Source organism: Eleutherodactylus coqui, chromosome 10 (genome assembly GCF_035609145.1).
Source record: "Eleutherodactylus coqui strain aEleCoq1 chromosome 10, aEleCoq1.hap1, whole genome shotgun sequence".
In the NCBI taxonomy this organism is placed as follows: domain Eukaryota; kingdom Metazoa; phylum Chordata; class Amphibia; order Anura; family Eleutherodactylidae; genus Eleutherodactylus; species Eleutherodactylus coqui.
Genome location: NC_089846.1, coordinates 130,441,100 through 130,464,668, shown reverse-complemented (window position 1 = coordinate 130,464,668; position 23,569 = coordinate 130,441,100). Strand labels below are relative to the sequence as shown.

Here is a 23,569-nt window from a genome sequence, read left to right as displayed (position 1 = left end):
AGCATGCTGAAAGCCAGCGATGAGCCTGATCAGGGATTCACAGCGGGATACAGCTGATACTATTGTTTCAGCTTTATCCCACTCCCTGAAGACAGGCTGGGTAAGAAAAACACAGCTGTCCAGCTGCGTTCTTCATACCCCGCTCGGAGCGCTCAGGTGTATAACAGCTAAATGCACGCAACAATTATGGCTCAAAAGCCATCTTTTGAGCGATAATCGGTGTGTCTAAATGGGCCTTTACATGGTCTGCACTGACTGGTCGCTGTCATAGTATGAAATAGCCCACCCTATTGGCAAGAGGAATAGTCATTTACTTATTTCTACATTTCCAGAAGGAATATAGGGGATGGCACAATTCTAAGAAAAGATCCTTTTTTTTGGTGAATACAAGTACTTACACAGACATGTCGAGAGATCGTGACCGTTCATCTTTAATATGTCTCTTCTCCATTTTTGAGTTGAACATGTCTCATTAAAGGGGTTGTTTGGGAGTTTGGGCACTTTTCTATTGACGACCTATCTATCCACAGAATAGGTCATCAATAGATGGTTGGTGGGGTTCCACTACTCTAGATTCCCACCAATGAGCTGATTTCCAGTGCCACTGTCAATGTGGTCAGTGCTAGAAGCATATAGCGCTGAGAACATTGCAGTGGCCTGGTTTAGTACTGCAGGCATAGCTCCCAATGCATTCAGTGGGAGCTGTGCCTGCAAAACCAACCCGCAGTCTACTTCTTTTATGGCAACGGGAAAAAGACATCAGTGGGGATCCCAAGTGGTGGATTCCCAGCAATCATCTATTGATGACCTATCCTGTGGGTAGGTGGTCAATGGAAAAAACACCTAAAGTCCTGGATGGCATATTTAAACTAAAGAACAATGTATTCATAGAGCGACTCTCAAGAACAACACCAACCATTTGTAAATAAAATCTGTGAACCAAGAAATGTTCTTTATTAATACATTAATAATATTACTATATAAAATTCATTTTTTTTTCCAAGAAGACTTTACAATGGCCTGGGAAAAGTTATAAATTGTAAAATTCAGCTAGGAACATTATGTCGCTACCAGAACAGGAAAGGGTTAAGACCGGAGGATCAGTTCACCGAGACAAGTCCTAACAAGGTAATTGTGAGGGGAAGAAGTGGTTTGGCCGACACAGTCTTTATGCTGTCACTTCCAGACGGGAGGTGGGTTATTTCTCTGCCATTCTGATCCTGCTGGTTTCGCATCTGCTTATTAAATGGAACGTCGTCGATATCCAAATCATAGTCCAATTCTAAAAACAAGAAAACATAGTAATTATTTCTACCGCAAGCCTAATGAACATCCAGGAGGTTTACAAAACCTATTTTTCCTCCCTTTACCAATTCATTAAATATTTAGAGAAACAATTTATTTGGGAAAATTGTGAAAATAAAATCGTAAAAACTACAGACAAACGAGTCTCTGTTTCCAAAAACAAAATATAACGGGGATCAAATGATCCCTTTAAGGCTGCATTCCCACGAACGTATATCGGCTCGGTTTTCCCCCCGAGCCGATATATGTCATCCTCATGTGCAGGGGGGGGGGGGGAGGATGGAAGAGCCAGGAGCAGGAACTGAGCTCCTGCCCCCTCTCTGCCTCCTCTCCACCCCTCTGCACTATTTGCAATGAAAGGAGGTGGGGCAGGGGCGGGGCTAAGTTCTGAGAATTAGCCCCACCCCCGCCCCGCCTCTCCCCATTGCAAATAGTGCAGAGGGGCGGAGAGGAGGCAGAGAGGGGGCAGGAGCTCAGTTCCTGCCCCTGGCTCTTCCATCCTCCCCCCCCACACACACACACGAGGACAACGTATATCGGCTCGGCGTGAAAACCGAGCCGATATACGTTCGTGGGAATGCACCCTTAAAAGGGATGATTCCCACATGGGCGACTTGCATTGAAGTCAAGGGAAGCCGCCTGATCCGCGACTTGTCTGCAGTTGACATCTGCAGCACATCTGCAGTACAGGAGAAAGAAGACACGGACAGGTACACAGGGTCATCGGTGGATTCCATGCGGGATTCCCCATGTGGAATCCGTGCGTGCCCGTGTGCATTCGGCCTTAGTCCATATTTAACCTTTTTAAATATCATAAGGCAAGCCCAGTACAGCTTTCAATGAAAGCAATATACACCATGGGCGTCCAAAAAGTTTATTGGATTCCCCTGCTATGCTTAGTTTTAACAACAGTGATGTTGTAGGCCAAACAAACACTAACTTGTTTGAGAACTTCTGCTCATCTACTAGCCTGCGTGAGTCTCATCATTTCTGTAATATTCTTGCATTAAAATTGTTGTTGTAAACCACTGTAAAACACATTTGAATTGGCTGCCACTAGAGGTCTCTCTTCCGGCTTCTCTGCAGTCCACTCTCTGTCATTAGGTACAGAGTTTACTTAGTAACAAGGACACACGGATATTTCCATAGTAACAGGGGGAGGTGCTATCTTCACAGGCACCTACAGGCTGACAGATCTGCAGACACTGTGAAAATGATGTCCACAGTATCTGCCTGCTGTTAGACAGTGTGGGTGGGTGTTTGTGTGTGCACACATTAAACACACCTACATTATAAAAGGTTGCTACTAGAGATGAGTGAGCGTACTCGCTAAGGCAAATTATTTGAGCGAGTATTGCCTTATGCAAACACCTGCCCGCTCGCCTCAAAAGATTCGGGTGCCGGCGGGGGAGAGCAGGGAGGAACGGGGGGGAGATCTCTCCTCACTCTCTCCCGCTCCCCCTGCTCACTTCCGCAACTAACCGCTCCCCCCCCCCCGGCACCTGAATCTTTTGAGACGAGCTGGCAGGTATTTGCATAAGGCAATACTCGCTCATCTCTAGTTGCTAACTATTTGGCGAGAATGTCTCTAAATGCCTGATCATCCTGGGAAAGCAGAAATTCCGATACTGCTTGACTGCTGATTGAGCCAGAGACAGCGCAAAGCAGCATGGGAAATAAGGGCAATGAAGTCAGGACAGTGAACTACTGGAAGAATGCTAGGCTTGCTACACACACCCTCCCTGAAAGTAGACTGCAGACCAAAACAAAAATGGGGAAGATCACCTGAAAATCTGAACTTACAGGCATGAAACAGGGTGCAAACAGCAGCAAATGAGCAAGTAAGGACAATCTGGGGTATTTTAGAAAACGTGTTCAAAACTCAGGTATGCTTTAAAGAGGCACTTGGGGACTTTAAGAAGGGGATGAGGTGCAGTACCAGACGCAGCTGCTTGAATGAACATTGAAAAGGACATAACACTCGTAGGAGGACACTCCAGCTTTATTGTGCTGATTGGCAGGGGCAATAATCCTTGAGACAACTATCGGGTGATTACATAGCCCACAATCATTCTATATAAATGGACCCTAAGAATTAGCCATCAATCTTAAAGGGGTTGTCCCGCGGCAGCAAGTGGGTCTATACACTTCTGTATGGCCATAATAATGCACTTTGTAATGTACATTGTGCATTAATTATGAGCCATACAGAAGTTATAAAAAGTTTTTCACTTACCTGCTCCGTTGCTGGCGTCCTCGTCTCCATGGAGCCCGCCTAATTTTCGCCGTCTAAAATGGTCTAATGGCCAAATTAGACGCGCTTGCGCAGTCCGGGTCTTCTGCTTTCTTCAATGGGGCTCCGTGTAGCTCCGCCCCGTCACGTGCCGATTCCAGCCAATCAGGAGGCTGGAATCGGCAATGGACCGCACAGAAGAGCTGCGGTCCACGGAGGAAGAGGATCCCGGCGGCCATCTTCACCGGTAAGTATAGAAGTCACCGGAGCGCGGGGATTAAGGTAAGCGCCGAGCGGTTTTTTTTTACGTCCCTGCATCGGGGTTGTCTCGCGCCGAACAGGGGGGGGGGGTTGAAAAAAAAAAAAAACTGTTTCGGCGCGGGACAACCCCTTTAAAGAACCCCTTTAAGAATTAAGTTCGGTCGGTGCAAAAACTTGATAAGGAAGACTTCTAGGCAGGATCCCCCTCCATGACATCCCATCCGGCGACCTGCTGGCAGTTTCGTTTGAACACCACTATATGAGGTTATAGATGGATTATGTAATTAGCAAGATTTGTTATTCTTGTCTTCTTAATGCCCCATATAGTACGTATCTGCGCTGTCACCACTCAGTACAAGCGAATCATATCACTTATCTCACAGCTCAAGAGTTTGCATGCACAGTTTAGATAACCATGATAAATGACTCGGTTATTGTATAAATAATTGCATTCATTTAATCTGCGGAATGCCAGTTTAGAGGAAACTTTATAAATTCCATTTAGTGACACAGAAGAGATGAATTTGCAAGATTTATTTCAGACTAGTAAATGCTGTAGGTCAGGCTGATCTAGTGAGAAAGGATACTTCTAAATTCCTGGGAATGTTCTTCGACCCCAAAAGGATGTAGTTCAGACATGTCCAGTCTTACTATTTATGTGTATCAGTCTGAAAGGTCATCTACTGCATTCCAATAAACAATAAGGGGGCACACATCAGTCAGGGGTCTGCTCTACCAGCTTTCCTTTGTTATCGCAGGACTTGTGGAAATTGCTGACAAGACACATAATATTGACTTTGACCCAAAGTAGCGTTTCACTATAAATCTTAGACCATGAAAAGAATGTTACTCTAATCAGAATGTATATGGAGAATATGGGTTGCAGAATTCTGCTAGTATCACATGGAAATCCCACACTTATTGTCAAGGAATCCCTCCCCTAGAAGGAGTTGTTGGAATTGAAGGAAACTTTCTTTGTGTGATTGTAACATTGATATAAAAGTGATTACTATATCAGAGCAAAAAGGATAAATTAGAGAGAGCACCAAGGAGGTGAGTGAGGAGACTTAGAAGGCCATCCATGCTCTTCTGGGTAATATGCAAATAAGGAAGAGGGAACAACACCTCTGCAGTGCCACCTATTGGATGGCAGTATTCCCAATCATTGCTCTACAGACCTGTATAAAGGGTCAAGCATTGATTTGAAGGAATGCTGCCATCCAATAGGTGGCGCTGCAGAGGTGTTGTTCCATCTTCCTTATTTGGATACAAGATGTGATACGGGGGGCTTGGAGGCTCTAGTACCCTGTTGTACCATCTCTACCTTGGATGCAAGATGTGATACTGGCAGGCATGGAGGCTCTAGTACCCTGTTGTACCGCCTCTAGCTCGGATACAAGGTGTGATACAAGTGGGCATGGAGGATGTAGTATCCTGTTGTACCGCCTCTAGCTTGGATACAAGATGTGATACAGGTGGGCATGGAGGGTCTAGTACCCTTTTGTACCACTCCAGCTTGGATACAAGATGTGATACAGGCGGGCATGGAGGGTCTAGTACCCTTTTGTACCACTCCAGCTTGGATACAAGATGTGAATAGGGGCGGGCATGGAGACTCTAGTACCCTGTTGGGCCGGCTCTAGCTTGGATGCAAGATGTGATACAAGCTGGCATGGAGGCAAACAGGTTGTATCGCTACAAAAAAATAACAGTTGATCATGAGATAAAAATAAAAGCATACTCACCAGGATTTGGCCCCCCAGGACCAAGCTGAGTGTTTCTTGGTGCCCTGGCTTCGGCACCTGATGTAGATGTCTAGTGGAAGTCAGGTGACCACTGTGGCCAATCAGAGGCTGCAGCATCACTGTCCAGAATGCCTGGCATCATGGCATCCAGGATGTGAGCACTGATGCCAGCAGTTCAGATGGTAAAGCTGCGGCCTCTGATTGGTGGCAGCAGTCACTTAACATCCTCTGGATGTCCACACAAGGGGCTGGGGCCATGGGAGCCGCTCAGCTCTGCCAAAGACAGGTGAGTATGCTCTCTAGTTTTGTTTTAGCCCATACCCAGCCGTTACATTTTTTTTGTAGTGACACAACTCCTTTAATTCTGCTAACTCTTCCAACTTAAAATTCGCAATGAGACTTGAAGGTTTTGTTGGGGAATTTGCAGAGATGCATTAAAGGGGTTGTCCCGCGCCGAAACGGGTTTTTTTTTTTTTTCAACAGCCCCCCCGTTCGGCGTGAGACAACCCCAATGCAGGGGTTAAACAAGAACACCGGACAGCGCTTACCTGAATCCCCGCGCTCCGGTGACTTCTTACTTACCGGCTGAAGATGGCCGCCGGGATCTTCTCCCTCGGTGGACCGCAGGGCTTCTGTGCGGTCCATTGCCGATTCCAGCCTCCTGATTGGCTGGAATCGGCACATGACGGGGCGGAGCTACACGGAGCCCCATTGAGAAAAGAAGAAGACCCGGACTGCGCAAGCGCATCTAATTTGGCGATTAGACGCTGAAAATTAGACGGCTCCATGGAAACGAGGACGCTAGCAACGGAACAGGTAAGTGAAAAACTTCTTATAACTTCTGTATGGCTCATAATTAATGCACAATGTACCTTACAAAGTGCATTAATATGGCCATACAGAAGTGTATAGACCCACTTGCTGCCGCGGGACAACCCCTTTAAGGTACAGATTTGGGAGCCTAATATGGGCTAATTCCGGCCCATATGAAAGCACCCTAGGAGGACAGCCATGCAATAAATGCCACTCGATAGTCGCGGGAGCCCTTTCTTTGCCTGTAATATAAGGCAGCATACTGGTCCCATCTGCATGCGTTCAGCTGTGAGCAGTGAGATCACTATATGCTCACATGGGATCATTGTGCCGGAGACCTTGTTTTTCATGAACATTACACAATTGCCTTAGCACAAGCTCCGGACGCTTGCTGATAAGATTATTTCCCATGTTACACAGTAACACCTGTTTTAAAAGCATGAAAAACACAATTACCCTGTGTAAATGTTCTTGTGATTTCTCAATTTAGAAACACCAGGACTCGAATATTCAGCTGTAAACAAAGCAATGGGAACCAACCATAGCTTATTAACACGTCATTTAGGACCTTTAATTGTGTTAATTACTTTTGTATTCTTTAGGCATTAGCTTATTCCAATTAGTCAATGCAACCGGCCCTAACAACATCCACTTTTTTTTTTTGCAAAGACACAGGATCCTGTTTTCCCAGGTGGAAGTTTACAGGAACATCAGCTACTATGACACTGCCATACAGTTGTATACATCAATCCGCGGATATTACTGTGCACAGGACATATGGTCAGAAGCGTAACCTGAAGCTCCCGGGCCCCAATGCAAAACCTGTAACAGGGCCCCTAACTATAATGCTTTATTCATAGTACTGGGCTTCCTATATGGAGAAGAGAGGCCTTATGGGCCCCCTAAGGCTCCTGGGCCCGGGTGCAACCGCATCCCCTGCATCCTCTATAGTTACACCCCTGCATATGGTGGTACAAGGATTGTGGTGTGAGTCCACAGCTTGTGAGCGTCTGTATGGCGCCTCCATCCAATTCAATGAGAGGCCATGTTTTTCCTAAGAAGAAATGCTTGTAAGGGTGGATTGTGCCAGTGTGGAAAAATTGAAGCAGACAGGTACAATGGGAGCGAAAAGAATACTATACTATGAGTGATATAAATACCAGTGTGAATAAGCCTATACTGCCATAAGGAGAGGAGATAAACCTCAACTTGTGAAAAAGAAACCTTTTAACCACTTACCAATGGGCCAACAATGATATGAGTTGGTCTTGTCCATAGCTACATGGAGGGGAAAGCTGGGTCTCAGATGCAATCATATTCCAAATGATGTCGGAAGTTACAGAGGAGAGCACCAATGTAAAAAGTTCAAATGTCCTTCAAAGGTCTCCTCTGAAGGGTCACACTGTCTCAGCCAGCGCAAACCAAAGGACCATACTCTACTGACACAAAGCTTTGGATCGTCTATATCAAATTGACCGTAACAGGAAGGAACTCCCACTTAAGAACTTTATTTTAATCCAACTTTATACTATAAAAAATTGTTTCTATGACCACTTCCAAAAAAAGAAGACAAAATACCAGTATAGGGAATTGTACAAAATGATGTCTTTTGCATCAGGTATGCAAATCTAAATGAAGTGGCCAATAAATGGAAACCAACTAGGTGAATCCTACCACAAATGTACATAAGAAAATTGGCAAATGCAGCAGTGAGCAGCAAAAAATACAAAAACTCTTTTAATATTGCTCATTTCAGCAACTGTACCTTTAAGCGACCCTCCAGTTTTGGAACACAATTCTGTCCTGGGACAGGAGGGGGAAGGGAGTATATTAGGTGCAGTTGTTGTTCTTTGCCGTTCCTCCGATTCACAGGTTTTGGTCCCCACTTTCAGCCATTCAGGATGGCTGCAGCAATTTTCTATCTAACTAATGCTAGATGGCCAATCAGAGTGCAGTTTACAGTACTGGCCAATCAGAGTGCACTGTAATCTGCACTCTGATTGGCCAGTACTGATCATATCATCTTGAGGTATATATGGCTTAAATTGAGCTTGTTTATGATTGATCCAATTTAATATTTCACAAATAAAAATGATTTTATTCTGATTGCTGGATTTCCTAATATTTTGGGGTATTTCCTTGCTGGAGACTGACAGCTATCCTTGTACCTGAAGATATTTATTGAACTAAAGGTGAAGACATATTAGATAGATAGAAGTAGGTTGAAGGTTACACAAGTGTTGAATGAATGACTGGTAAAAAAAATGCAGTCATACACATTTTATTCCATATTGGCTGTCACAGTCCTTCAAACATCTTCAAGGACACTGGGCGATGGACAGAAGATCCTTCTGGGGGCATTCAAGGATCTTTAGTCCAACCATCAAAATACAAATTCAGACATGGTCGATCATTTGTTGTCAACTTTCACCTGACAATCATTTTGGTGAATATCGTCCATTTTCATCATCTTTAGTACAATGTGTATGAGTAAGAGTAGATATCACAGTGCTAAGCTTAGACTTTTGAACTGTTTATGCAAAATGCTGGCCAAATCTGCAATGTGTGAATATGGTCTAAAGGTAACCATACATATCAGACCAAAGTAGATGAAAATAGACAACGTCATCCAAAATAGTTGGTCATTGGGTGAAATTTAACAAAGAGTGATCATTTTGGCCAACCGATGACAGATGGTCATTGTCTGGAATGAAGTCAGACAATGACCATCTGTCATTGAAATTAGAAAATTTTACTCGATCGTTGGGCAAAAGATCTTTTGTTGTTATGAAAAACCTTTCATTTACAAACAATTAGAGTTGAGCGAACATACTCCATGGCGTACTCCATTAGCGTACTCCATGGCGCTCGTTACTCGAACGAGCATCAAATCGTGTTTGACCCTGCCCCAGTTTTTGGCTCCTCCCCACCGTGACGTGCCTGTTTTGGTCCCTCTCTCAGTCATTGGCAATTTTTTTTGTCTGGAGGCAGGGGGGAGAGAGAGAGAGAGAGCACACAAACCAAGAAAAAAAAATCTCGGCACTCGGCATCCCACATACAAAAATGCTCGAGTCTCCCATTGTAGTCAATAGGGTTCGTTACTCGAGTAGAGCTCTCGAATTTTAAGAAAAGCTCGAATAACGCGGATCCGAGCATTTGGGTGCTCGCTCATCTCTACAAACAATCTTTCCTTTAAGGAAGTATCCTAACAAATTGCTTACACATCTATGGTCTCAATGAACGGATGTGGCCAGTCTGCATGAAAGTATCGTCTGATATGGACTAAAATCTGTATGGCTGCATCAGTATGGCTCACCAGCACATTGTTTGTTCAGTGGTTGTTCAACCATCAACCTACTTCTATCTAACGTGTCTGACCTTCTTAAGTTGGTTGTCTTACTTTAAAAAGAAATTAAACAGCTGCTAATGCAATAAAGTAACAAAAGATACTGTACTCATCTCTCTTTTTCCCTGGGAAATGGTACAGCCAATCAGAGGCCGCAGCATCACCGTTCCGAACTCTTGGCATCATGGTAGCAATCCACTGTCTGATTTCTAAAGACATTATGATTTAAGGCTGTACAGCTCTGATGTTGGAAGATGTTCGTCGGGGTTCTCTTACTGTATATTGTCAGCCTTTCTGCTGTCGGAGCCTATTCAATGTGTCACCTCATGCAGTACTGGCTTTAGCCAGCATATAGCGCCATTGTATAATAGCAGAAAAAGAGTAAGCCCCCTAGGAAAACCGGGATACAAATTGGATTGGAAAGGGTTAAAATGTTTTTTAAAGTCAGTCAACTTTTTTAAGTCTATGAAAATCTATATATTGTCCAGATTTACAAAATCAAGAAAAATGCCTGAATAGACCGTGGAATAATGGTGTACTTAGTCTTGTTATCTATCAAGTGATAACACAGCCCAGCTGGATGCATACATCCCCTACAGAGTAAGGCACACCAGGGGAACCTCCAGAGGATGCTAGTTTCAGCTTACTGCACAGTTGCACTCAACACCCTTATGTGTACTCTCTGCCTTATGGTGGTTAAAGACACAGTTATCACCTTATCACAGGCTATGCTAATTACTCCTGGAATGGTTAGTGTTTCTTCAAAGCTTGGGGCTCTGCATATAAGCACCAACAGCCATTCACTGTTAAAGACTATTTCTCCCCTAATGTAAAAATATCGCAAGTAAATATAAAAAAGGTCTTTGGGTCGTTCTCTTCTGCCAACTTCATAAAAATTCTAGTCAGCTGTTACTTAGTCACAACAGTTTAAAAAAAATTGGGTGACAACCGGTATGTTTGCCCCTGCAGTGATATATCCTCCCCCTTTTACGCATATCAGGACCAGTCACCCAAGTGGCATAACAGGGGGACTTGCAAAGAATAAACTGTAAGTCCTGGGTGCCAGGGGTGAGCCAAGAAACCACTCTGCCTTTTCCAGAGTATTTAGTATCATATCAGCTGATAAATCGGTTGTTGTCCAATATTTCTAGAAACAGATTACCGAGCGATTACAACACTAAGATTATTTAAAGTGACCCTCCTGTCCTGGACAAACAAAGATGGCCAGACTACATCTCTGACTACCTGATGTACACCGTGCATTAGTATGCATCATTAGTCTAAGACATTGCACTGGCTTTGATTGGCCAGTGTTGGTCACCATTGGCCAATCAGATCAGCATGTAGACTATTGGTACATACTATTAACAGTATACATCCGGTAGTCAGAGAAGCAGTGCGGTCATCTTTGTTTCTCCAGGATCGGAGGGTCGCTTTAACTAGTTTTTAGGTCTTGATAGAAGAAAACAATATAAAATATTTATGGAGTATGGAAATACGAGGGGCTGCTGATAAGTCTTTGGCTTTGTGTTCTTTTTTTGTTTCTATGGTAACGAATGTTACATCACATGAAAGCCTTATGTGTCTAATATATGTTTTCAAAATGTTGTGTTTGTAGCTTATGGCAGCAGTGATCTCGGCACGCGGGAAAACAAAATGGCGGAGTCTAAGGCGATATTTACAGCAAATGAGAGCAGAGGAGGGATAAAATTCTTGTTTCTGCAAGGAAAATCCGCGAAGGATATTCATGGTGATCTGTCGCAGATATTGGGGGATCAATGTCCTTCAAATTCTACAGTTAAGAACTGGGTTGCCAAATTTAAAACGGGCCACTTCAGCACCAATGATGACGAACGTCCTGGACGACCGAGAGAGGTTGTTGTTCCGGAGATCGTCGAGGCTGTGCACAACCTCATACCGGAGAATCGGCCGGCTGCAGGAATAGCCGACATCATGGGGATTTCTGGTGAACGTGTTTGTGTCATTATCCATGAACATTAGATTATCATTTCACTTGAACATGAGATGGTAGCCGTGGCTCTTAAGGCTTTTCCTCACAATTTATTGGCTGTGTATAGTCCAGACACGAGATCTTGCAGTACTGAAACAATACAATGCTGTACAGACGGGATGAGATAATGGAGCCTTTGCACTTTTTGCACTTTTGTTTATTGTACTTTTCACAAAGTTAGCATCTGCTGTGTGATATTAACAAAATATAAAGAGAACTTAGAGTGATATTAGAAAAAATGGTCAAAAAAGTGCACGGCACGGCTGTTGCAATCTCTAACTGTCAATTATACAAACATTAGAAGTTGAACAAAGCCATGGTTCAGGCCAAGAAATAAACTACGGCCAACAAATTACTAGATTAAAAACATTATAAGTACATGGCTGAACAAGTAGATGATTGATATGTAAGAGCAAATTTCAATGTTGATCCATGGGTGCCGGACCCCTTCACATTCCAAAAAATACTGGTAAATGTTTTTGATAATGAATTCTAAACCAAAAGATTATCTGATACCATTCATAACATTTTCTCCAAAAAGTACGTCGATCATATCACATACAGCATACACACAAGAATTCACTGGTCTGATTATCACCACAAATCACCAGCCATCTGCAGAGGTAGATTTTTCTCCAATTTGTGAAATTTTTGACTGATAAACCAATTTTTTGAAAATGATAATTTAGTAACCAACAGCCAAACTTTCTGTACTTATGGAAACCCTTTGGCAATACTCAACAAATGTCAAGGATATCACAGTATAATATACTGTGTATCGAAATGCAACAACATTCCAGTAATATGATGGAGCCACATAAAGATTATTATTAGAGATGAGTGAGTATACACGCTAAGGCACATTACTTGAGCGAGTAGTGCCTTAGCCAAGTATCTCCCCGCTCGTCTCTAAAGATTCGGGGGCCGGCGTGGGTGACAGGTGAGTTGCGGCAGGGATCGGGGGGGAGAGAGGGAAAGAGAGATCTCCCCTCCGTTCCTCCCCGCTCTCCCCCGCCGCTCCCCGCCGGCCCCCGAATCTTTAGAGACGAGCAGGGAGATACTCGGCTAAGGCACTACTCGCTCGAGTAATGTGCCTTAGTGAGTATACTCGCTCATCTCTAATTATTATTATTTAAGCCAGCATCCAATAGTCAGGAATAGCTGAAAATCTAACACAATCTGGAATCTCCCAGGAACAAGAAGATTAATTATGAGATACATCGGACTCTAGATCTCCAATAACACTGGACAGTTGGTGGGGACGTTAATAGCCTACTCCTTAAATGTAAGTGTGGTTCTACACAGGGCAACGGTCAGGCTCGCCAGTTGTGCCAAGATTTAACAGGCCTTTACATTCACACAGGAGCAATAGTCGTTCACTGAATGAAAGCAGAGAGTGTCAGAGATCTCTTCCTGGATTCTCTCCTCCATTCCCTGTGAAGAGGCAGTTCAAGGATCAACAACTGCCTGTTTACACCGAGTGAGAATTGGCTCACTAGTTGGCGAGCTGAAACAAAGCGACTAGCTACGACTGACTGATTTCTCACTCAGCGCCCTGTCAAGTCCCATGTTCACATGGAACAACTATTGCTGAAAATCATTCATTCGAGCAATTTTCTGGCCGACGGTTGTCCCATTTAAAGTTAGCGTTTTTGTCTGTCTTCTTCAAGGGTCTTTAGGCCTACAGGAAAGTTTTAGATAACTTTTCATGACTTCCAAAATTCCAGAACACTTAGTAATCCAGCACTTTCTTTCAAGGGTAATGTTGTTCTTTGTCAGATGATTTAGAAAACTTATTTGCTAAAAGTATGGCGAAAATATAATCCAACAAGGTGCTGAGTTGCGTTGGCTGCCATCTGAATTACCGTATACAGAAATAGATATTCCTTAGAAATAAACATGGAATTGTCTTCCGCTTTAACAAGACAAAAGCAATAGGACAATATTTATCTTTAGTTTATGTAGGTCTTGACTTGCTACAGACAGGGACCCCACCTAAGACATATGTCTGCAGATCGCATGGAAGGACGGCATCAAAGCAAACATTTCCCATCAGTTTCACCGGTCTTCTGAGTCACTTCATGCTGGAGAAATAAACAGATCATCTCTATGAGCTTGTACAAACTGGTTCACCAGATGTGTGGGTGATTTATTGAGGAGAAAATAGAAAATATTAATCATATGTTTATTATTAGGTCATCTACACTTACAATTCGCCTTTATCTGGCTGTGATTCTTTATCTCTACAAGCCCTTATAGTATTTAACATAGTGATAATACAGAATGTCACCTAAAATGAGGTCATGTAAAAGCCTGGTACATGGCGCAAACCTCCATGTCCTCCACCACCTTAGCGGCATCCACAGCAGCAGCTTATGTGCTGCCCATCCAGGTGCCCGGGAACTCCTCCATTGCTTATTTTACCGCTTTCCCCTTCAGCAGCGATGTGCCGTCTGTTATCCAGTGTAACTGATGAAGAGGCTCTTTTGCCTTGAAACATGTTTCATTGCTCTCTTTAGTTAAATTGAAAAAAAATACTTGACTTCACCTAATATGATATAAGAATGTTTCTTTGGAGGTTTGTGCTATGTACCAGGCTTTTATCCGGAGTTTTACATTGTTTCCCATGCCCCCTCCAGGAGAGGCGTTTACCTGGTTGGCAGCACCTCCCACTCACTTCTGCCTACACTTTCTGCCTCAAGCATGCACTTGTGTTTGCTCCACCTCTTTTTCCAATTGCTCTCATGTAATATGAGGGTTATTGTTAGGGCTGGCCAGGGCAGACGGACAGGCAATCCCTACGTCAGCCCTCTTCCGTGTTCCGACCTACTTGCCCCCCTGAGCTAAGCCCCAGGGAGACAACTGGGCGACGGTCCCTGCGCTGCACTAGTGCCAGGGATCCTAGGAAGGAGGGACTGGGAGACAGACAGGAGGGAACCTGAACAGGTAACAGGACATAAACAGCAACCAGAGAATAGTCAAATCAGGCAGGGTCAGAACCAGAAAGCACATGTGCAGTAGCGAAGGATAAACCAGAGGCGAAGTCAGAGGCAAGCAGAAGTCAAACACTAGAAGTCAGGTCAAAGATAGCGGTTGTCAGCAGAACGGATCAAAACCCAAACTCTGGCAAAGAGAGACTGGCCTAGCAGGTTTATATGTAGAACTCCACACCCAGACGGCGGGGAGAAGTCACATGACCACCAGGGGGAATCACAAAACCGCCTACCTCTGGCGGCGCGCACTGACCAGAGTGCCGCGCGGCCAACCAGTGGATGGGCGTGCCCGTATATGACGCGGGGCGCGCCGCCGGCATCCACGACCAACCATCAGAGTGGGGAAACCAACCACCAGAGTGGGGAAATCCCGGACAGAGACGCCAGCTCGGGCCCACACAACCCCAGTGGTAACCCAAATTCAAACAGTTATGTTTAAAATTAAAAATAATGCAGATTTAAAAAAATAAAATATATATATTACATTTTACAGATCTCTGTCTTGAGGTCATTGTAGATGTACAGACAAATCATCTGATGTCAGTGGATTCAACCCTACACATGAAATATGAATTATTTGCAAAAAATAAAGTAAAATAAGATAAAATAAAATCAAGGCATAAATGTTGATTCAAAGGGTTAATGACATGTCAATCAAACATATCATTAAACTCAGATTGATGGCGGTCTGGAAACTGGGACACCAATGAGCTAGAATCCTATTCCTATTTTCAAGGATGAAGTAATTGAATCCCTGAAATTAATGGGAATTATGAGAGTCTGCGAGTGTTCTCCGTCACGAATATCAGTCCTTTATATAGTCTATAGCCCTCCTTCACACATATTGTAATCATAACAAAAAAAACTCACAAAAACTGTTTCATACATGGGAACACAGGCCATGCAGGCAGTTACTGTTTTTGATTTGGTTTAGTGAACATTGCTATCTATGTCTAAAAGAATGATACATGTGGACCAGGTTGACTTATGGAAAAAATGCTACTGTGGTCTAAAATTCCAAAAGATAAACCAGGAACCAAAACACGGCCGGGCATCTTAATTAATTCAGTCAAAATGTTAGACAGGATAAACAAAGACTGGACAAGCAGAAGCTGCAGACTAGAAACATTTAGCAGCATGGCTCATCTGAAGTGGTAAACTGGCAAATTTCTTTAGACAAGTTTGGCTACTTTTACATGAGCCAACAGTCAGCTGAGCAATTACAGGTGACTGTCATCCTATGTAAACACGGGACCCAACATAGCAGGTGAGCGAGAATCGCTCACTTGTCGGAGCGGCTTGGTTTCAGCTTACCTAAAAACAAAGTGACTGTCGGCCCATATAAACAGGCAGTTGTTCATCTATGAATGACTGAATGGAGGCGGGTGACCAGAAGAGATCTCCGCCCGGCTCAAACTCCATTCAGTGCCCGAATGATCGCTTCTGTGTAAAAGCACAGGAGCGATAAATCATTGGGATAGCTGTCAGGTGCTTAAAAGTATCATTTTTCTATTTCTTGTGCTACCTAATGGCTGTTAAATAGAGATGAGCGAGCATACTCGGTAAGGGCAATTACTCGAGCGAGCATTGCCCTTAGCGAGTACCTGCCCGCTTGGAAGAAAAGGTTCGGCTCCCGGCGCGGGGGGAGCGGTGAGTTGCGGGAGTGAGCAGGAGGGAGAGGGAGAGAGAGATCTCCCTTCGTTCCCCCCTCCCCCCCCCCCCCTGCCGGCACCCGAATCTTTTCTTTTCTACTGTTAAGCTTTACACCAAATTTTTGCACCAAAAAAGAGGCACATCCATCTAATAATCTGGCACATTTTATGACTCTTTAGCAACGGCCCTTTTCACATGACACTTTTTAAAACTGTTAAGAAAAGTTCAAAATACGTCTAAAATACATGATAAATTTGACATACTATCTCATTTTTTGGCACTTTTGCTTAGTAAATGTCTCTTTGTGTACGTAAAGAACAAAAGATTATCGTATTGATACCACAATACATCTACAAGCTGTACTTTTAGCAACCAAACAATGACTGGAAAAAAAAAAACATGAAAATCACCTTGAAAACCTGACCTGAAAACAGTAGAAATCCAGACTTGGGGCTTATTCACGTGGCCATACTATGGCCCCATACAGCCTTCAAATTGTATGGCGCTGTAATAGAGTATTGGAATTCTACGGGGCCTCACTCTATCTTTGTAAGTCTCTAAGGCTGGATTCACACGAATGTATATCGGCTCGGTTTTCACGCTAAGCCGATATACGTCGTCCTCATCTGCAGGGGGGGGATGTAAGAGCCAGGAGCAGGAACTGAGCTCCCGCCCCCTCTCTGCCTCCTCTCCACCCCCTCTCCGCCCCTCTGCACTATTTGCAATGAAAGGAGGCGGAACGGGGCTAAGTCCCGAAAATTAGCCCCGCCCCGTCTCGCCTCTCCTCATTGCAAATTGTGCAGAGGGGCGGAGAGGAGGCAGAGAGGGGGTAGCGGGAGCTCAGAGCACTGCTCCTGGCTCTTCCAGTCTCCCCCCTGCAGAGGGAGACGACGTATATCGGCTCGGTGTGAAAACCGAGCCGATATACGCTCATGTGAATCCAGCCTAATACATTGTTTTTCATTAGAGATGAGCGAGCCTACTCGGTAAAGCAGTTACTCGAGTGAGCATCGCTCTTCTCGAGGAACTGCTTAGTGATCCGAGCAGGCTTGGGTGGGCTGCGGGGGCGGGGAGCAGGGGGAAGAGAGAGATCTCTCACTCTTCCTCCCGCTCCGCTCCCCCCTGCCCCCTGCAGCCCACTTGAGCCTGCTTGGATCACTAAGCAGTTACTCGAGAAGAGCAATGCTCACTCGAGTAACTGCCTTACGGAGTAGGCTCGCTCATCTCTATTCTTCATCCAACAGAAAAAATATCATACCATCCCATGCCCCAGCAATACTCCAAAGCTATTGTCCCCATGCCACCGGGGGAAATAACTCTTAATACAACACCCTACAGTGGCCATCAGAACCGTGTGTGCTTCTGTACAGCTTCTTGGATACAATTCTTCCATAAGAATCAGACACTAGAAAAGTTCACAAATCACTTGAATGAAGACAATCCAATTCTGGCAACCCAAAGGGAATTCATTCTATTTGCGCCTTTATCAACTGTGTTATCACCGTTTCTTCCCCTCTCACCTATACAGCTGATGTTATATGTGGAAGAGGCCTATGACAGATACTTCTTAATACACCTGCATCAAATTGCTGCACAATGTGTAATCTGTCAAGGAGCAAAGGATTTCATGTCAACATTTCTTACACCATAGCTTTAACTAATGACAATTTTCCAGCCTTTAACTGAAACCATGGCTGACCTCCCCTTTCTGAAATATGTGCTCACAAAACATTTCTCAAAGTGAATTCACACTGAGAACCTTTTGGCCCTGAGAAACAATGTTAATAATTGCTCCAAAAATCTGTTCCTTGTTAAAATAAACCAGTGTCTGGGGGGCATATCGAACAATGCCCATTAATTATACAGTTCTAGTTTTTTTCCTTCTGCCATTTTAATCCTTTGCATGGCAGATAACAGATTTCATGGATTACATCTGAGTGGAACTACTTGAACAGACATAACTACTCAGACGTTTAAATGAGCAATAAGAATTGTAAGAATCCATTATTTTTTCTATATACTACAGGATGGGCCACCAAAAAGTATCCCAACCCTGATCCCGGCACTCAACTCTTATGAAAGCTGCCTATAAGAAAATCGGTCTGTGTCGTCTTTAGCATCCAATCACAGCACAGCTTTCATTTACCTCAACAGTATAATTTATGAAAGCTGTGTTGTGATTGGTTGGTATGGCCAAAAAGACAGATTTTCTTTCAGACATAAATCTGCCCGATAGTGGTGTTCTAATTATAGTGTATAGTTATTGTGGAAGACTATGTGCAAAGCCGATCAATTAAGGAAATGCAAGGGGCCTTTGCAAGCAAGTACCCAGGTACAAACCACCTGCTAAATATCGTATTCGGATCCTGGTTCAGAAATGGTTCAAACTGGGTCTGTCGCAAACATGGAGTTACCAAGGCTTTCGGTAGTCCGGACATCCAAGGTCTATGATTGATAGAGGACTTTTTAGACCCATTGCTGTACTTTATGATGGACGAAGCATGGTTTCATTGATCAGGTCGTGTGAACTCACAGACTACGAGGTCCTGGTCTACTAAAAATCCCTAGCTGACTCATGAAACATCACTGCAGGACCAGAAAATTGGCTTATGGTGGGCAGTATCAGGAACATGAATAGTGGGTCCAATTTTCTTTGAATCAACTGTGAATACCACCATTTATCTGGACATGTGTGAGCAGTTTTATGACCAACATGAGAAAAAGGAATGTACTTCTTTTTCCAACAAGATGAGGCAACACGCCACACCTCCCACAACTCAATGGCAGGGGTTCATGAACTGTTAATGGAAGAGTGAACTCTGACAAAGGGGCTATGGCCGCCACGTTACCCCAACTTTTCCACATGTCATTTTTATCTATGGGAAAATTGAATCTGCATATCTTGGATGAACTCAAGGAAAACATCACGAACACTATTCACAACCTCACTGTTGAAGAGCTGCAGGCAGTAGCAGCCAACATGTATTGATGTGCCCAGAGGTACATAGAAGTGAACGGGGACCACTTCCAGCATCTGTTGTAACATGTGGGTAAATCAGTAAAGTTTTGGAAAAACAATCCACTTACTCGTCCTTCTTGTTGCAGTATTGTCAGAGGCAAGCTACTTTTCCATTGCTCATCCTGTATAAATACGGACTGCCTTACACATAGCACTTGGCCATCACATCCACAAGCTTGTTGAATAATTCATTTTGATAATTTGAGAATTAAAGAGGTTTAGAAAAGCATGGCTGCTTTCTTTTAAAAAAAAGTGCCCTACCTGTCTACAGGTTGTGTGTGGTATTGCAGCTCAGCTCTACTCAACTGAATGGAGCTAAACTGCAATACCACATTAAACCCAGGTGAGGGGCTGTTTTTCAAAGACAACCCCACAATTCAAATCTAATAATTTTGTTACATGGCTGTGTGGTTTGGTGCCCATCAAACTATAAAATGATTAGTGAGGTTGGGCATTAATATTGGGTGATGAACACTAGATTGCAGCCTCTTATCAATTTATAGTTGTCTGATAAAGTTGAGGTCCAATGGTAGTGTTTAGAGATGAGCGAGTAGTGCCTTAGCCGAGTATCTCCCCACTCGTCTCTAAAGATTCGGGGGCCGGCGTGGGTGACAGGTGAGTTGCGGCAGGGAGCGGGGGGGGGAAAGGGAGAGAGAGATCTCCCCTCCGTTCCTCCCCACTCTCCCCCGCCGCTCCCCGCCCCCCGCTGGCCCCTGAATCTTTAGAGACGAGCGGGGAGATACTCGGCTAAGGCACTACTCGCTCGAGTAATGTACCTTAGCGAGTATACTCGCTCATCTCTAGTAGTGTTCCTTTCACGACTCCAACCAGCGCTTTGCACGGTGGTATTAGGTGTCATGGGATTTTCTTATCAAAATAACTGGTTTACCATACATTTAAAATAACATTCCCTCTTCATGAACTGAAGACATTTACACCAGCGGAACTAATATTGCATTGTCAAAACGGAGATTAGCAGCCATGGTAAGTGGCTACAGAAAGATTTCCATCTCATCAGACTTGGGTCTACCTGCTCATCATTGAAACCAGGTCCATTAGTTTTCTGACAAACATTCCTGTGCTGAAATTCTCCTAAAATTATGAAATCCAGGATGTGGGTGTCCACATATGTCTGCCCATGTAGTGCCACCTCTATCATAGTCATGCATGACTAGAGGTTTCATGTTCAGTGAGACATCTGTCTATTCTTGGACTGTTGGAAAATTTCAATGTACAATGACAAATAAAGTCCTTCAGTCCATTAGAGCTGCTTATCAACTCCCACAGAGCCAGATTCTCTACGGTTCATAAGATTTTTATGGCAGTACAGAGTGAAAGGTGGTAAGCCCACACACTTTGATAAGCTCCATGATGATCATATATTGCCAACCTATTGCAATGTGTCCTGTACCATTTCTAGCTGTGCACATTAATATACCCGGTCTAGTCCAAGCACCTGTTTGCAACAAATAGATTCATTGCCCTTGGCTCGAGATATAAGAACTAGGATACATTAAAATAGTTGTAATAGACAGGATTCATTTGATCAGAAATGTAGAAATTGGTCATTTACAGAAAATTATGAATTTAAAGTGCATACGAACATTTTAATTTACTGGCCCTGTTCTCTCTTCATTGTATGTGGCAGTACAGTCCCGTACTGGATTTCATAAAATTCTGTTTGAATCTCAAGGTTGGAAATCGCCAAGCTTTATGGCATGCTGCATTTTTCCAATTCTGAACGGGGCTTTGATGCTTCTTTTCACATATTAACATATAAAATGTCACCTAAAACATCTTGACTTGTGTGCAGCTAGTTTTTAGCCAAGCTAAAACCTGGGGCATATACACAGTCGAGTCACATTATCATGACCACCTCCTACTTTCGACGTTAGCAGAGCGTAGACCTTGAAAGCAGTGACGTGTTGTGGAATGGCTTGGTGGGTAAATAAGGTGTGCGACAGGCTGTCTGCTCACATATCACGCATTATCGGCTTTCTGACCAAGAGTGGCCGTATTTCTCAAATAGCACAGTTTATGAACGGTTTGTCTGCTGCTTTGATGAAAGTGTGTTATGAGTAGACAAATGGCACACTGGGAAAAACCAATGTGGAAAGTGCGGAGTGCAACTTGCCATTGATGTGAGAGGTGAACTGTGGCTACAAAGGTGAACGAGACCGACTGATATGTTACAGTGGAGCAGCTCACCATGAAAATGAACCAGGAGGCTACCAAATGTGTGGCTAAAACAACAGTTCAGGGAACCCTACTGTGTATGGCGCTCCGAAGCAGATAGATGGTGACCTCACCTATACTAACAAAGGTGCATTAGAAGAAAAGGCTTCAATCTGCATGGCAGTATTGGAATGGGACCGTTGCTGATTGGCAAAGGGTTGCTTTTTCCAATCATGTTTTCTGCTTCATCGAGAAGATGAGATGAGAACAAACACTCTGCAACCATTGCTGAAAGAACACAAGTTGGTGGTGGCAGCATTATGGTCTGGGGAATTTTCATGTGGCATTCTCTGGGCCCATCATCCATGTGGAAGCACTCTGAACCGATTTAATTATACTTCCCTTCTAGCAGATGATGTACACACATACATGCTGCTTGTCTTCCCTGAGACAGATGGGAACTTCCAGCAAGACAATACAACGTCACATTGCTAAAAATGTCCAACAGTAGTTGGAAGAGCACGACAAAGACTTCCGAGTACTTTCCTGGCCCCCAAATTCCCCAGACTTGAACCCAATTTAGCATCTGTGGGAAAACCTTGATCGTCATGTTTGCTCTATGTGTCCTCTCCCATGCACCCTCCAGCAACTTTGGGGTGTACTGCAGTCAGCATGGCTCCAGATATGTGAAACAACCTACCAGTCAATCCCAGCCCATCTAGCTGCTGTCTGTGCGGCACATGGTAGTCACTCCGGATTTTACCTGGTGGTTATAATAATGTGACTAGAGATGAGCGAGCACCCAAATGCTCGGGTCCACGTTATTTGAGTCGAGCTTTTCGTAAAATTCGAGAGCTCTACTCGAGTAACGAACCCCATTGACTACAATGGAAGACTCGAGCATTTTTGTATGTGGGACGCAGGGTCCCGAGTTTTTTTTTGTTTTTTTCTTGGTTTGTGTCTCTCTCTCTCTCCCTCTCTCTCTCCCTTCCCCTTCCTGCCAAACCAAAAATTTTCAAATGACGCGTGCTGTGTCACGGCAGGGAGGGGCCGAAACAGGCACGTCACAGCAGGGAGGAGCCAAAACAGGCACGTCACAGTGGGGAGGAGCCAAAACAGGCACGTCACAGCGGGGAGGAGCCAAAAGCTGGGGCAGAGTCGAACGCGATTTGATGCTCGTTCGAGTAACGAGCACTATCAAGTACGCTAATACTCGAATGAGCATCAAGCTCGCCAGAGTATGTTCGCTCAACTCTAAATGTGACTCAACTCAGTAGTATCAGATATGGTAGTAATCCTTTACAACAATCAGATGCACTTGATCTTCATACCCAAAAAACTTTACAACAATATGGAAAATGTATACACAGTTATTGATCTTTATGTTTTCTCAGAGAAAATGGGAGAATCCACCCCCCGTATTTACTAGACCTTTTCCAGCTATGACCGGCAGAACATGAGGCATAAAGTAAGGAGCAAAAAAAAAAAAACACCTAAAGATAATAAACTGATGAAAATCTATAAAAAGTTAACAAACAAAACATTGCAAAAAAACCCTGAGAAATAAAAACAGTAACATAATCAATCTTACAATCATTTCAAGCACTGTCCAGTTTTCTACATTCTCCTTTATGAAACACGGCTATCATCACTGACTGCTCTGTACAACATCCACTGCAGAAGACCACATAGCGAGATTTTCTGTAATGTATGTAGGTTTGAATTACATGCAGCTGAGAAAGCATAAAAACAGCTTTTTAACATTGATTTATTTTGGAGATACACTTCCTTTGCATGCGTGTGATATTTTGTGCCACCCATGTGCATTCTGCCCACCAGTATCCCAATAATAGCCTACAAGAAAAGTCAGCTCAGTAGCAGTAATTTGTACACTGGTACTTGCGGAGCACGAGGGGCAAGAAAGGTCAACAGCTGTAGTTGCTGTAGGGCTTTTCTCCCTCTGTATTCAGTCTGTTTGTCTATTTTAAGAATTCCTTATCTTCTGTATGACCATT

General features: G+C 43.8%; 1 protein-coding gene across 1 annotated transcript in view; it reads right to left on the bottom strand.

Moving 5' to 3' along the window:
* Positions 1-918: 918 nt before the first annotated feature.
* GPC3 (glypican 3) overlaps positions 919-23,569 on the bottom strand; it is a 440,854-nt gene continuing 418,203 nt past the window's right edge. Inside the window, exon 8 of the mRNA XM_066581848.1 lies at positions 919-1,282. Coding sequence (XP_066437945.1) covers positions 1,101-1,282 — 182 coding nt within the window. The 3' untranslated portion in view covers positions 919-1,100. The remainder of the gene's footprint in view (positions 1,283-23,569) is intronic.